Below are 14848 nucleotides of genomic sequence, written 5' to 3'. Positions count from 1 at the left end.
TGGCTCCCTTGGCCAATAAAGCGAGATGAGTGCCACAACTCCAGAGTCGGTCACGACTGGACCTAATGCTCAGGGGTCCCTTTACCTGGCTTGTGGAAGAGAGCAAAGTTGCCCAGGTGCCCCACAGGCTGTGGGAGGTTAACCTGCAGCCCTCCAGACAGTGCAGAACCACAGCTCCCATCAACCCTCAACATTGGCCACATGGGCTGATGGAAGCTGAGGTCCAAAATTTCTGGAGGACACTGGATTGGAGGTGGTTGGTTTAAAGCAGGGGTAGGTTATAAGGAAAACAGCTCCTTTTTCCTTTTGGAGGATTGAAGAGCCCGTAAAGAGTCCTTAAGTGGGTTCCCTATCGATAGCAACAGAGGCCAACCAGAGTATGGTGTGTTGTTGTTTAGTCGTTTAATCTTTTCCGACTCTTCGTGACCCCATGAACCAGAGCACGCCAGGCACTTCTGTCTTCCACTGCCTCCCGCAGTTTAGTCAAGAGGGTATGGTATATTGAGAATCCCCTTCATGGATCACTGCCTTGCCGTGGCAAAGGGGCTTGAATAACTCAGAGAAGCTATGAGCTATGCCGTGCAGGGCCACCCAAGATAGACAGGTCATAGTGGAGAGTTTTGACCAAACATGATACACCTGGAGGAGGAACCGGCAAGCCACTCCAGTATCCCTGCCAAGAAAACTCCATGGACAAAGACAACAGAGTATGGTATATTGAGAAGCAAAGCAGCTAGTAAGCCTGATCTTTATTAAACTGTTGCAACAGGGTCCTCACTCCCCACACGCAGGAGAGAACCCTGAATGATGGTGCGCAAGCCCTTATATAGACTCTTGAAATTGCCCACCCTGTAGCCCAAGACCACCACCCCCTGAAACATCATACATACATCACAGGAGGCGGCCATCTACAGCAGAAATCCTGTCTGCCAGGATACCTGATAACGGCCACTGATTGCATTACCTGGGCAATCTGGCCATTCTTTGGTGAGGGTTAATACTTCAGTTCGTGAATCCAGTAAGAGGCTCACCCTATTCATACACAAATATGACCTTAAGACTGGCCCGTACGGGCAGGGGTACCGGGTGGCACTGTGGGTTAAAGCCTCAGCGCCTAGGACTTGCCGATCGAAAGGTCGGCGGTTCGAATCCCCGCGGCAGGGTGCGCGCCCGTCGCTCGGTCCCAGCGCCTGCGAACCTAGCAGTTCGAAAGCACCCCCGGGTGCAAGTAGATAAATAGGGACCGCTTACTAGCGGGAAGGTAAACGGCGTTCCGTGTGCTGCGCTGGCTCACCAGATGCAGCTTGTCACGCTGGCCACGTGACCCGGAAGTGTCTCCGGACAGCGCTGGCTCCCGGCCTATAGAGTGAGATGAGCGCACAACCCTAGAGTCTGGCAAGACTGGCCCGTACGGGCAGGGGTACCTTTACCTTTTTATGACCTTAAGACAGGATCTGTAAGCAAAAGACAATGGGGAGGCTTTTCCATTTCCTTCCTCCTTGCAGAGAAATATTTGAGGTCAATTTGGGAGAGTCAAAATGGCTTCTGGATTGCTCTCCTATACTATTTCAGACACGTGGTTCATATACTTATGTGTTTGCCTTGTACATTTATGAACATTTATATCTGAGACCTTAGAATTCTTATAACAGGTAGGGGTTACGAATATCTCTTGGTGGGAGGGCTGCATTTATGCACATTCTCTCATGCAGATATCAGGATGCATCAGGATAATACTTTGGGAGTTCCAGCCGCCCTGGCCCAGGGACATAGCTCTGCCAAAGTTTCTAGTCTACTTCTTCCTCCCACACAGGAGAAAGCAACAAGTGAGTGAGTTATAGTCTGTGGTGGGGGAAGGTGTCATAGGAATTGGCAGGCATATTGCAGCTTAGCCTCACACGCTAGCAGGCTACTTTTAAAGTTTTACTTATTACATCCAAAGGTCTGGTTCATGCATTGTTCCATGCAACAGCAAAGAGAACGCAGGTAGATTGCTCTTGCGTGCAAAATACACAATGCAGTTTCGAACATGCAGTCTGAACTTGAATCAAGGGCAGACATATCCGTCCTGGTTGGTTACATGGCTGAAAGAGATGGAGGAAGAGAAACAACTCACCTCCTCCTAAACGAGAGGTGGGGTTAACCTAGCTAGGTCTAGGAACAGAACTCAGTGGTCTTAACCCCTTCATGCACTAACTAGCACTTATGCATAGCTATGTTTGACTGCAATTTCGCATGGACTAAAGCTGCTGCTAGTGAGTGGAATCCAGACTACTGGGAAAGGGCATGGGGCTGGGATCTTGGGCAGGAGCACTTCACACTGCAACATTTTGTTGTAGGTCTCACTCATCGCTGCTTGCAGTGGGATGCTCCTACACAAGGTCCCAGCCCATGCCCTACAAAGACCAAAGCAGACATTTTGTATGCAAGAAAGTTTTATTTGTTTGACATATTTCGCCAAGTATTGCACAAAGATATACAAGTACAAACCATCACCACAGAAGAAGAAGAAGAAGAGCTGGACGGGGCTTGAGAGCAAATGAATACATTCAAGATCAGTATACACAAATCTGTTGATCCTTTTTCACACAGGTGGGTGCTCCAAAAATATTCAGGCTGGCATAGGCTTGGCTATAGTACCAATCACACACTATGAAGATTAACTATGCTTAATAAACCCCTAGGAACAATGACAACAAATAGTTCCGCTGCAAGATCAACTGAAGCTAATTTGATTCGTGCAAGGAGGGATCTGTAATCAGCCTCCCATTCATTCTAGGAGGGGACAGGCAGGAAAGACCTGGGGAGGAGCACCCCCTCTTTCTTGCAAGCCAAATTTACTTTTCTGATTTGTGGCCCAGCTTAACAGCACTATTTAGGCCACTCAAAGAACCATACCCAACATGAAGCTTTCTAAACAATGGTTTGTCCAATCGGCACTTGCAGTGTAAATGACCGGGGATACGGCCACTGTTATCAGCAGGCTGGCATTGGACACAGTGATAGGTCTCTGTATTGCATTGATTATTCCAAAGCACTCGGGCAACAGTTTTAGTAAAATGGGGGAATCGCTCCTTGCATGAGAGCACATTTGCTATCTCACACTGTAAGCTTACGGAAAGTGCAACAGTGCTACCCCAAAACCTGTGAGATAACCATCTGGAGTATTGTGAATTAAAAACCCACTCAGATTGTTATGACATTAAAACCCACTAGTGGGATTTGATGCACACGAGAGTTGAATGCGCTGCAGTGCTCAAGATCATGTCCAAAAACATTAACTTCCTTGCCTATATCTATCATGGTTGAAGTGGAAACCAAGCTGAGAATAGAAGAAGCTAATAGCTACAAATCTCCCATTTGGCTCCCATTTATTACTTGACCCCTTGAGTTTTGAAGGCGAGCAGACCCTCACTAAGAGGTTTTCCATGTGGCATTTAGGATGAAGGTGGGCAAAAGCAGAGAAGCAGGCACCTCTAGAAAAGGAAGCTGTTTACATTTCTATTTCTGGTGGAAGGCTTGAGTTTTATCAGCTGGGCACATTCCAGTCTTGATGACTCGACATCAAGAGGCTTCTTCAGAGAACCATGAGGCTCTTTGATCAAACTGGGGTTTTTAATAAGGCAAGAACGAGGCAGATCACGTTTTAAGATAAATCACATCTTCATCCTAGGGAACAGAGATACACACAAGCCAGATTGAAATCGTTTCTAACTGCAGCAGTGTTTTGTTTTTGTCTGTAAAGATCAGATCTTGAGTACTGAGAATCTTTTGCTTTTGTATCGTACAACAAATTCTCTCTGTAGGTGCTGGAAGAATTGTGGTAGAGCTGAAACTTCAAAATAGGAGAGTCGGGTGCGTTGGATGGCAACCAGGTTAGTCACTGGGCTACTTGGATGAGACCGTTCAGGTCCAGTTAGCTTCATTCCCCACTTGGTTGAGTTCTTGGGTAAACTGAGAAATGATGCTCATCTCTTGCTCAATGGCTTGGAGCCTCTCTTCTACGGTGGACAAGGTCTTCTGGAGCCTGTCCATAAGATTCCTCAGTGCATCCTGGTTCATCAAGACCTTGCAGAGAGCTTCTTGGTTCTTCAGGATGGCATCTGCACAGAAGAAACAACTCATTTATATCCCACCGTTCCTCCAAAGCTGCCTTGAGCACTGGCATGATTCTTCACCCAACCCGATTTTATCCTACCCTATTAGGTTGAATGGGTGGCACTGCGGGTTAAGCCACAGAGCCTAGGACTTGCCGATCAGAAGGTCGGCGGTTCAAATCCTCGCGACGGGGTGAGCTCCTATTGCTCGGTCCCTGCTCCTGCCAACCTAGCAGTTCGAAAGCACGTCAATGTGCAAGTAGATAAATAGGTACCGCTCTGGCGGGAAGGTAAACAGCGTTTCCGTGCGCTGCTCTGTTTCGCCAGAAGCGGCTTAGTCATGCTGGCCACATGACCCCAAAGCTGGACACCGGCTTCCTCGGCCAATAAAGCGATATGAGCGCTGCAACCCCAGAGTCGGTCATGGCCTTAGGTTGCCTACCCCTGACCTAGTCCAACTACTGCAGACCTGGGCTCTCAAACATAGCTTAAAGCAGCGTCTCCCACCCAGGTGCCCTACAGGAATTGCTGGGTTGCAACTTCCATCATCCCTGGGCCACTGGACATGCAGGCTGGGCTCCATCAGCGTTGTACAAAACCTCTGGAGGGCACTGGATTGGGGAAGGATAAATTAATACAGGGGTTGCTAATCACCCAAATTGCATGCTTATAAGCAGGCATAGGCAAACTCGGCCCTCCAGATGTTTTGGGACTACAATTCCCATCATCCCTGACAGCTGGTCATGTTAGCTAGGGATGATGGGAGTTGTAGTCCCTAAAGATCTGGAGGGCTGAGTTTGCCTGTGCCTGCTTATAAGTATAAACATGGCCATCTAAAGGCAGGCAGAGGGAGAGGACATTAACTTTACTTAGGTTGCATACACATCACACATTTAAACAACCTAAGGCTACTGGGAGGGACGCGGGTGACGCACAGAGCCTAGGACTTGCCAATCAGAAGGTCAGCGGTTTGAATCCCTGCGACGGGGTGAGCTCCCGTTGCTTGGTTCCTGCTCCTGCCAACCTAGCAGTTCAAAAGCACGTCAAAGTGCAAGTAGATAAATAGGTACCGCTCTGGCGGGAAGGTAAATGGCGTTTCCGTGCGCTGTTCTGGTTCGCCAGAAGCAGCTTAGTCATGCTGGCCACATGACCCCAAAGCTGGACACCGGCTCCCTCGGCCAATAAAGCGAGATGAGCGCCACAACCCCAGAGTCGGTCATGACTGGACCTAATGGTCAGGGGTTCCTTTACCTTTACCTAAGGCTACTGGGAGCTGTCATTTGTTAAGGGTGCTGGAAACTGTTGCCCAGAGAGGGGTAAACTACAGTTGCCAGGATTCTTGGGCTGGTGGGCAGGATGTGCTTTAGATCTGTAGTGTGTCTGCACCCCTAGCTACACCACTGGAGAAAAGCACAGAACCCGTCAAGCCATTTGGCTTCTAGGTCAGCCAAATCCACATTCGCCAGCAGAGAATACTTACCGAGCTCCCTGCCGCTGCCCAGATGCATCCCAGAGGCTGCCTTTGAAGGAGAAGCTGCCTGCAGTGGCTGCTGTGGGGACAGCGGAGACAGCGGCGGTGGAAGCGGTGAAATTGACGGTGAGAGTGGTGACAGCACCGGTTGTAGTAGACTTTGCTGTGCTCCTTCATCAGGGACCTCTTGAGAGCTGCCTTCATGTTCTTGGTATGCAAACACATGCCCTTTGGGGGGGGGGGGGGAGAGAGAAAGCAGTCATGGCATGCGTGGGCCCAGCCCAATATTTTATGCTTCCCCAACAGATGATTCTCATTTCAACATTAGTGATTGGACAGCACCTTTCAGGCTGGCCTTGGGGCATATTAATAGACACCTTTTGTCCTCCTGGCAGATGAGAATGACGGGGGGAGCTCAGGAGCAACAGCTGGAGAGAGTATCATTACCAGCACCCCCTCTGTCGTTACCTCCCCCCCCTTGCTTAATAGTAGGGCTGACCATGGCTACTACACATTTGATTTGGGGCTTATCCCTACTGTCATTTGATGTGGAGAGTAAGCTGATCGCCGAAGAAATGATGCTTTTGAATTATGGTGCTTGAGAGTCCCATGGACTGCAAGAAGATCAAACCTATCCATTCTTAAGGAAATCAGCCCTGAGTGCTCACTGGAAGGACAGATCCTGAGCAGAGGCTCCAATACTTTGGCCACCTCATGAGAAGAGAAGACTCCCTGGAAAAGACCCTGATGTTGGGAAAGATGGAGGGCACAAGGAGAAAGGGACGACAGAGGATGAGATGGTTGGACAGTGATCTCGAAGCTACCAGCATGAGTTTGGCCAAACCACGGGAGGCAGTGGAAGACAGAAGTGCCTGGCATGCTCTGGTCCATGGGGGTCACAAAGAGTCGGACACGACTAAACGACTAAATGACAACAATTGTTTCTCCTGCTTTTTTTGGTTTTCCAAACCACTGTTAATTCTCTCTTGTCCACATGACGTTCTCCTCTAAATCCCTGCCTATCCATATTTTCCATCCCAGATTTTCTCGTACCTTCTCCTTTTCGGAGTATCCCAGGGTGGATTTGATTTACCATATTTTTCGCCCTATAGGACGCACTTTCCCCCCTCCAAAAATGAAGGGGAAATGTGGGTGCGTCCTATGGGTCGAATACAGGCTTTCGCTGAAGCCTGGAGAGCGAGAGGCTCTCGCTCTCCAGGCTTCAGGAAGCTCTGCACAACTCTCTGGAGCCCAGCACCAAGCCGTGCTGGCCTCCGGAAGGTCGCACAGAGCTGCCTGCCCCCCGCAGGGCTGTCTAGGCTGCGGATAGCAGCCTGCTTGCTGGAGCTTCGGGCGCCCTGAAAGCAGAGTGCCCGGCGCTTCGGGAACTCATCCGCAGCCTAGGCAGCCCTGCGGGAGTTCCCACAGGGCTCCCTACGCTGCGGATAGCAACCTGCCGCCCGGCGCAAGTGGCGCCCTGAAGCAGAGCGTCCCGCCTGCCGGACAGACGTCTCTGCCTCCTAAAAGCTTGCACAGCTGTTTGTTGCAGCAGCCCTGGCTGCAAGCTCCCTAGGTGAATGGTGCTTCTGGGGCTGGCTAGAGGGTGCTTCCCAGGCCCCTGTGGGGCATTGTGAGGAGGCACCTCTCTTTGGGGCAGCTCAGAGACCAGGAGCAGCAGCTGTGGCTGCCCAGAAGACTACCAAGGAGAGGGGAGGCTGAGGGAGGGTGTTTGAAAAACGGTGAGAGGCTGCCAGCTCTGCAGGCAAGGGGTGACATAACTGGACTTCTGAGGCCCATAGGGGTGTCACAGAAAGAATGTACAGTGGTGCCTCGGGTTGCAGGCGCTTCAGGTTACAGACGCTTCAGGTTACAGACTCCGCTAACCCAGAAAGAGCACCTCAGGTTAAGAACTTTGCTTCAGGATGAGAACAGAAATTGCGCGGCGGCAGCGGGAGGCCCCATTAGCTAAAGTGGTGCTTCAGGTTAAGAACAGTTTCAGGTTAAGAATGGACCTCCAGAACGAATTAAGTTCTTAACCCGAGGTACCACTGTAGTTGGTCAAGAGAGATATGGACTCAACAAGCTTGAAAACATGTCCTAGTGGATTTCAGCCCAATGGCTCACACCTGTCCCAGTCCCTGCTTTGCTGACCTTAAAGGCATTGGTCTACTCAAAGTAACAGTCTCCTCTTAGCAAGCTTTCTTTTTTTATTAAATGGGCCTTTCCCCACTTCCTCCCTTAACTGGAAATCCTAAGTCACAGAATAGGAAACGTAAGGCGACTGGCCTTTCCGGAGTGAGTTTGAAGAACTGGGGCTTCCACTGGGCCTATCCTCCTGGGCTATCAAGGTGAGCTACAAGTCTCCAAGTGCTTAGCAGACTGGACACACCCCAGTGAAAAATTGGAGACAGCTACTCTGCTGGCTTTCTCTCTTTTTGGTGGCGAGATTTAAAAGGAGGATTTCAGATCCCGAGAACAAATGTTCAGAACTAAACAGACTAACAAAAACAACACACCCACGCACCAAACTCTCATATTTAACTCATAATCTTTAAAAGATCCCAACACTTTGGCGGCAGGAACCATAGCCAAGACATGCCCACTCCTACCCTGGCCTTTGGCTCCCGAGGTTTCTTTGGGAACGGTAAGTGTTTAGCGTTGCATTTTAAGTAGTTTTTAATGACAACTGCAAACAGTAAAAATGTAGGTACAAAGCCAAAAAGGGGCTCAGCCCCGACCATTTCATTTAATCATAATGTCCAACAGCTCATCTGCCCATGTGCAGAGTGCATTTGCCTCACTAGCCAACTACGCCTTTACATTTCTGTGATTGAGGCACAGACAACTGAAGAGAAAACGGATCTCCTAACTCCGATAGAGGAAGGTGAAGCAATCCACCTCCTAAAAAAAATTAATAATTAAAAATAAGAAGTCGATCCTGAAATCCCCTCACTAGAGCAATGCCGCTGTGGAAAGGGATTAAAAAGTTCTTCCCAGTAACTGAGCCCTGGAGAATCAGGCGCTGCTGCTCACCCAGTTCGGCTTTCAAGTCTTCTTTCAGGGCGACGGCGCTCTCCACCAGGGCCAAGATCCTCGCCCCCATCTCCTCCAGCCTCCCCACTCGCCCTGCCATGCCGGCAACCTCGCTTCACGCCCCAACTGACCGCCCCCCCCCCCAATGATTATATAGGTGCAGAGTTGCAGCCGGACGCGGGACGCCGAGCGCCGCTTCCCGGCTGCCCCCTGCGGTTTCCCTTCAGGTCCGCCTCGAGCCGAGGCCAATCAGGCTCCCGCATTCTTTCCTCCGGCTTCGTTCGATTGCCTTGGGGGGGGGGGGGGAATCAAAGCGGGGAAATGGCGTGGGCGGCGGCCGCTTTTGCTCTCTTTTCATCCTGTTCTTCGTCTGAACGCTTTCTTCCTCGTTTTCAGTCGGGCTCTTCAGCTATCCTTTATTTGCTGCCGCCGCTGCTATTGTGCTTTTTAGAGCAGAGTGGTTCTCAAACTTTTTTTCCTCTGCGCCGCGCCGATTTTTTTTATTTATTATTATTGATAGAAATTCATGGGGGGGGGAGAGAAACATCGCTTGTGATTTGTAAGATTATCGCTTGATGCTATGGCTGTCGTTTTGAAAAGGGTATCTATTCATATTCTGCAAATAAATTATTCTGATACCACGCAACACTAAAATATTTAAATGTCTCTTTGTCCTTGAATCTTTCTGCCACACCCTTTGAGAACCGCTGTTGTAGAGAATTTCTCTATCCTATTTACACAGGCCAAGTTATCTGTAGGAAATGACCCCGCTCCGGGCTTTTAGGCTTTCTTACTTGTTTCTGATTTCCATTTTGTAGACCGTTTTACTATCCAAAAGTTCTCAAAACAATTTATATGCGCTCTCTCTCTCTCTTTATTACATTTTATATCCCGTCTTTCCTCCAGGGAGCTCAGGGTGTGGCCTTAAGGGACATCAACCCCAGCAACGTTTTATGCTCACAACAACTCTGTGAGGTAGGGCTAGGCTGAGAGTAGAGTGACTGGCTCAAGTGGGGATTTGAACTCTGGTCTTCCGGAACCTATTCCAGCACTCTAACCACTGTGCCACACTGTAAATACAATAAACCCGTATCAAATGATTCTCGTAACAAAATACATTTTTTTGGGGGGGAGGAAACCCCACACCCATAGCCGTAACATAAAATAAATTCAGAGAACGTGACTACAAGGTGGTAGAATTCAAAATTTCAATCAACACAGCATACATGCAATTTTGCCATCTGTTTCACACAACCACTAGAAGCATCCACTGCCTCAAACATTATATCTGTCAGCTACTCGTACATAAACCACTCACGCTCTGCAATATTACAACCCAAGTACACAGGGTCACTGCCAAGTTGAAAGCAATAAGATACAGTCTTAATACCTGAAGAACTAACGGTCTCATGTTCCTCTTCCATTGAACCACCTCAGATTCTCTCACCTGAGAGAGGCATAGGATTACACATGCATAGTGGGGTGGCCCTGTTAATTTATTTTAAAAGCAGTGGCAGGGGTGGATCAGGACCACTGGGCGGGGGAACTCCCTTTCACAATGTTTTCCATTCTAGATCTCTCGCGCCCCCAACTACAGGCACTCCTCCCCTCACAAAGGAACACATCTGGTTGAAAACCAGGCTATTTTGCCATTGGGGAGGTTTCTGTGCCTTTAAGAGTTAACCAACAGAAGTTCAACAGGGGAAGTTTCCCCTGGTATGGGGAAGCAGTGGCAGAGAAATCTTCCATCTCCCTTATTTCCACCTGTTACCAAGCGGTTAGAAGCCTGGCCAAGCAAAACCAAACAAAAGCAGGAGGGTTTTCACAGTTTCAAGGACGTTTTCTTTCTTTATTGAGGTTCACCTATATATCATAATAGAATAATAATAATAATAATAATAATAATAATAATAATAATAATAGCATATAGTATAATAATTGTAATAGTGATTTTTAAAAAACTTCTGTAGTGCTGAGTTCCAAATAAAGCGAGTTCATTTCAGACAACTGTTACATTGCGATTTCTCCACAGTAATTTAAAAATAGAAAATAAGAAGAAGCAAGGGTGGTACAGAGCAAAGGAAGCACAACTGAGAAAGCAAAAGATCTGGTCTGAATGTTGGGGGTTTCATTACCCCCTCCACCAACCCAAAAAACAACAACCATTGCCATAAGATTTCTTTGCTGACATCATTGAGGCATAGTAGGTCTTAGCAGCAGGGTTAGAGTCTCCTCCTGATTGCTCCAGCATCATTTCCTAAACTGGACAGAAGAGGGAAAACTGGAAGAAGTGGATGAAAGGCAGGGAGGATAGTCCTGCCCAGGAAATTTCTTCTTCTTAACTCTGTGAGGTAAGTCGCCCTGATTTCCATTTTACAGATGGGGAACTGAGTCTAAAAGATTGTAACTGGCCCAAGGCTATCCAGTGAGTCTATAACTAAGCTGAGATTTAAGCCCAAACCTCTTGGGTCCTGGGTTATTTACTTTCAAAGAGATTCTAGTGCTCATGGTTATGTGTTTGAAACAACATGTTCGGGTATGTGCCTGTGGTGCTTAAGTCCTCTACAGCTGCCATTCCCCATCCCGACGGCCTCTGGTTGATAATCGTAGAATTGTAGAGTTGGAAGGCGCCCTGAGGATCATGTAACCCAACTCCTTGCAATGCAATTGCAATCCAATTCATGGCTCTGAGCATTTCTTTATTTAGCTATCAGCACTTCAAATCCCCGCGACAGGTGAGCTCCCGTTGCTTGGTCCCAGCTCCCGCCAACCTAACAGTTCGAAAGCATGCCAGTGCAAGTAGATAAATAGGTACCACTGTGGCGGAAAGGTAAATGGCATTTCCGTGCACTCTGGTTTCTGTCATGGTGTCCTGTTGCACCAGAAGCGATTTACTCCTGCTGGCCACATGACCCAGAAAGCTGTCTGTGGACAAACGCCGGCTCCCTCGGCCTGAAAACGAGATGAGCGCCACAACCCCATAGTCGCCTTTCACTGGACGTAACCGTTCAGGGGTGCATTACCTTTTTTATTTAGCCCTATTAAAAAGTCCAGGTGTCATGTGGACAATGAGCAGTGGCTGCTCAGCACAAAGGACATGGTTTTTTGCACACGGTCAGGGCCTGCCTTTATCACAATCACTTGTTTCAGGCCTGTCTCTTCCCTATAGAGGAGTCCATCTTTCCAAACAAGCTTTATAGCTACCCCTTTAAGCAGCAGCTCAATGTCTGGTGTTTATGGCCACGCTGTGAAAATTTGTATCACCTGCCAATTACTTCCTCTCAGGCTGTTATTAAAGGCACAGGAGCTGGCCAGCCTTTTGCAGGTCAGTGGCAATCCTGTGATTAGCTAGGATATAATGAAGTGCCCAAGGTGGGAGAATATACACTTTTCAGAATGAGGAGAGGGAGAGAGGAAATGGCTTATTCCCTAAGAGACTAGACTCCTTTAAGCATTTGCTCAAACCCCATCCTTTGAATGCTGGGCCAAGAAAAGACCTGATTGGTGGAATGAACTGGTTATGCAGAAAGACACTCCTTTAGGATATATATTCTGTATTATATATTTGCTATGACCTGGACTTCTCAGCTGGGTCCTGGGAGACTTTATTGTTAGGAACTGATGGCAGGAAGAGGTTTAGATCAATCAAGGGACATCAACGGACAAGGTTGGTTTCCCACTAAGGCAGCCCCAATGCTGATTACAGTGGTACCTCGGGTTAAGAACTTAATTCGTTCCAGAGGTCCGTTCTTAACCTGAAACTGTTCTTAACCTGAAGACCACGTTAGCTAATGGGGCCTCCCACTGCTGCCGCCGCGCTGCCCCTGCGCGATTTCTGTTCTCATCCTGAAGCAAAGTTCTTATCCCGAGGTACTATTTCTGGGTTAGCGGAGTCTGTAACCTGAAGCGTCTTGTAACCTGAAGCGTCTGTAACCCGAGGCACCACTGTATATAGAATCATGGAATTGTAGAGTTGGAAGGGGCCAGCTCCCTGCAATGTGGGGATCTTTCACCCAATGTAGAGCTCAAACTTATGACCCTGGGATCAAGAGCCTCACAGTGGGGATCTGGCGATTCAGGGTCATGCATGGATGTGGGAATTTTGGATTCAAGGTCAACTCTGTCGTGGACCCCTTTCCCTTGCGGCGTTTGGAAAGGTCATGCTCTCTCATATTTTCCATAGCCTCCAACATGCTACAGAGGAACATCGAGATATAGATCTTTTCGGGCTGCATGCTCACGTGAAAGGTGACTTGCCCCAGAGAACCACTGCCATTGCTGGGCCCCATTTCTAGAGACTTAATCCCATGCTTCTTTCTTACTCTCAAGCAGCACCCCTTGCTTCCGCAGAACTTGGTCAGACTGGCCCATGACCCAGTACTTCCCCTGGATACCATACAATGCACCTTGCACCTCCTATGCATCAGCAGAAGTATAGTGTCCAGAGTAATAGTACCACTCTATTCTGCCTTGATCAGACTACACATGGAATACTGCTTCCACTTCTGGGCACCACAAATTAAGAAGGATGTTAACAAGCTGGAACGTGTCCAGAGGAGGGCAACCAAGATGATCAAGGGTCTGGAAGCTAAGCGCTTGAAGGAGCTGGGTATGTTTAGTCAGGAAAAGAGGAGAATGAGAGGAGATATGATAAAGGTAAAGGGACCCCTGACCATTAGGTCCAGTCGTGGCCAACTCTGGGGCCGTGGCGCTCATCTCGCTTTATGGGCCAAGGGAGCCGGCGTACAGCTTCCGGGTCATGTGGCCAGCATGACTAAGGCGCTTCTGGTGAACCAGAGCAGCACACGGAAACGCTGTTTACCTTCCTGCCGGAAGGTACTTGCACTTTGACGTGCTTTCGAACTGCTAGGTTGGCAGGAGCAGGGACCGAGCAACGGGAGCTCACCCCTTCACGGGGATTCAAACCGCCGACCTTCTGATTGGCAAGTCCTAGGCTCTGTGGTTTAACCCACAGCGCCACCTGTGTCTATAATATCTGAAGGGCTGTCACATGGAGCAAGCAAGCTTTCTCCTGCTCTGGAGGGTAGGACTCAAACCAATGGCTTCAAGTTACAAGAAAGGAGACTCAGATTAAACATCAGGAAGAACTTTCTGACGGTAAGCACGGTTCAACAGTGGAACAGACTCCCACAAGAGGTAGCGGACTCTCCTTCCTTGGAGATTTTCAAGCAGAGATTGGATGGGCATCTGTCATGGTTGCTTTAGTTGAGATTCCTGCATCGCAGGGGGTTGGACTAGATGATCTGGCGGGTCCCTTCTAACCATACAATTCTATGATTCTATGTACCTCTAATAAGGTACATAAAACACCATCTCCGTGATGCCCGCAAGAACAGAGGTATGCCTGGGTGGGAACAGGCATTCCTCCTCTGCTCTGCTCATTGCAATCCTCTAAGCCCATTCCCAACAACATTGTGAGCCAGTTCAGCCGCTCAAGGGGGAAAAAGGACATGGTATACAGTCCACCTGGGATTGTATTGCCTCATTATGGAGAGATGCAGGTCCTACCGTTGGGCGTTGAGGTGACTATGTAAGGAGGTAGATGCTGAAAGTGGGTGGGGAGGCAGGCAGCAGCCCCACTGCTGTTTCTTCCAAGTTCCCTAGCTGTGTAACTAACTGCCTGTTGGGGGAAGAGCTGTGTGCATCATGTGACCTGCCCTGCGCCCCTGCTGCTCTCAAGTAACACTCAGTTCCAGGTTGAGATGGTGCCATCTTCTTCTCCTCTGCCTCGGGCAGCAAAATGTCTTGGTCCGGCTCTGAACACAGGATTTGCCGCACCTTTCAATGCCCCCTACATCGAAGAAACTGTGTGGCATTCAGTGTCGTGCTGTCACAATCATTCCATCAGCGCGAGCGTTTCTGCTTTCCAGGTGGAACCAATTCCGCTTTCCTTCCCCCCTCCCCAGCTGTGTGCTGTTCTGGGGGCTCTCCTGACACCCCCACCCCACCCGCCAGCTGCTTTGGGGAGTCGGGTGGGGACAAAGCCCCGGTTGCCCTAGCTGGATTAATTCATCTGGTTGGCCACTGCGAGATCCAGCAGGCTCTGCTTGAGTTCTGATTGCGCTGGCTCCCACTAGCACAACCGTGTGGTCGAATCCGGCCCTCTCAGAACATGGAAACCCCATAAGAAGAGGCCTGTATGGGAGGCCCACAAGCAGCTTCCCCACAGCTTCCCCCTTGCGATTCCTCCTCCTCTTCCAAAACACTAGCTGTCTACATGCAGGAG

General features: G+C 49.1%; 1 protein-coding gene across 1 annotated transcript; it reads right to left on the bottom strand.

Moving 5' to 3' along the window:
• Positions 1-3263: 3263 nt before the first annotated feature.
• On the bottom strand, positions 3264-8729 carry LOC310670942 (uncharacterized protein). Its single transcript, XM_083426826.1, has 3 exons — positions 8602-8729; positions 5578-5796; positions 3264-4103 (listed from the first exon to the last, which is right to left on the bottom strand). The coding sequence occupies exons 1-3, from the start codon at positions 8699-8701 to the stop codon at positions 3907-3909; spliced, it is 516 nt and encodes a 171-aa protein (XP_083282952.1). The 5' UTR covers positions 8702-8729; the 3' UTR covers positions 3264-3906.
• Between the last annotated feature and the right edge of the window lie 6119 nt (positions 8730-14848).

The sequence above is a fragment of the Podarcis tiliguerta genome (assembly GCF_965153285.1).
Source record: "Podarcis tiliguerta genome assembly, chromosome: 2".
Classification (NCBI taxonomy): Eukaryota; Metazoa; Chordata; class Lepidosauria; order Squamata; family Lacertidae; genus Podarcis; species Podarcis tiliguerta.
This window is presented reverse-complemented; position numbering and strand designations above follow the sequence as displayed.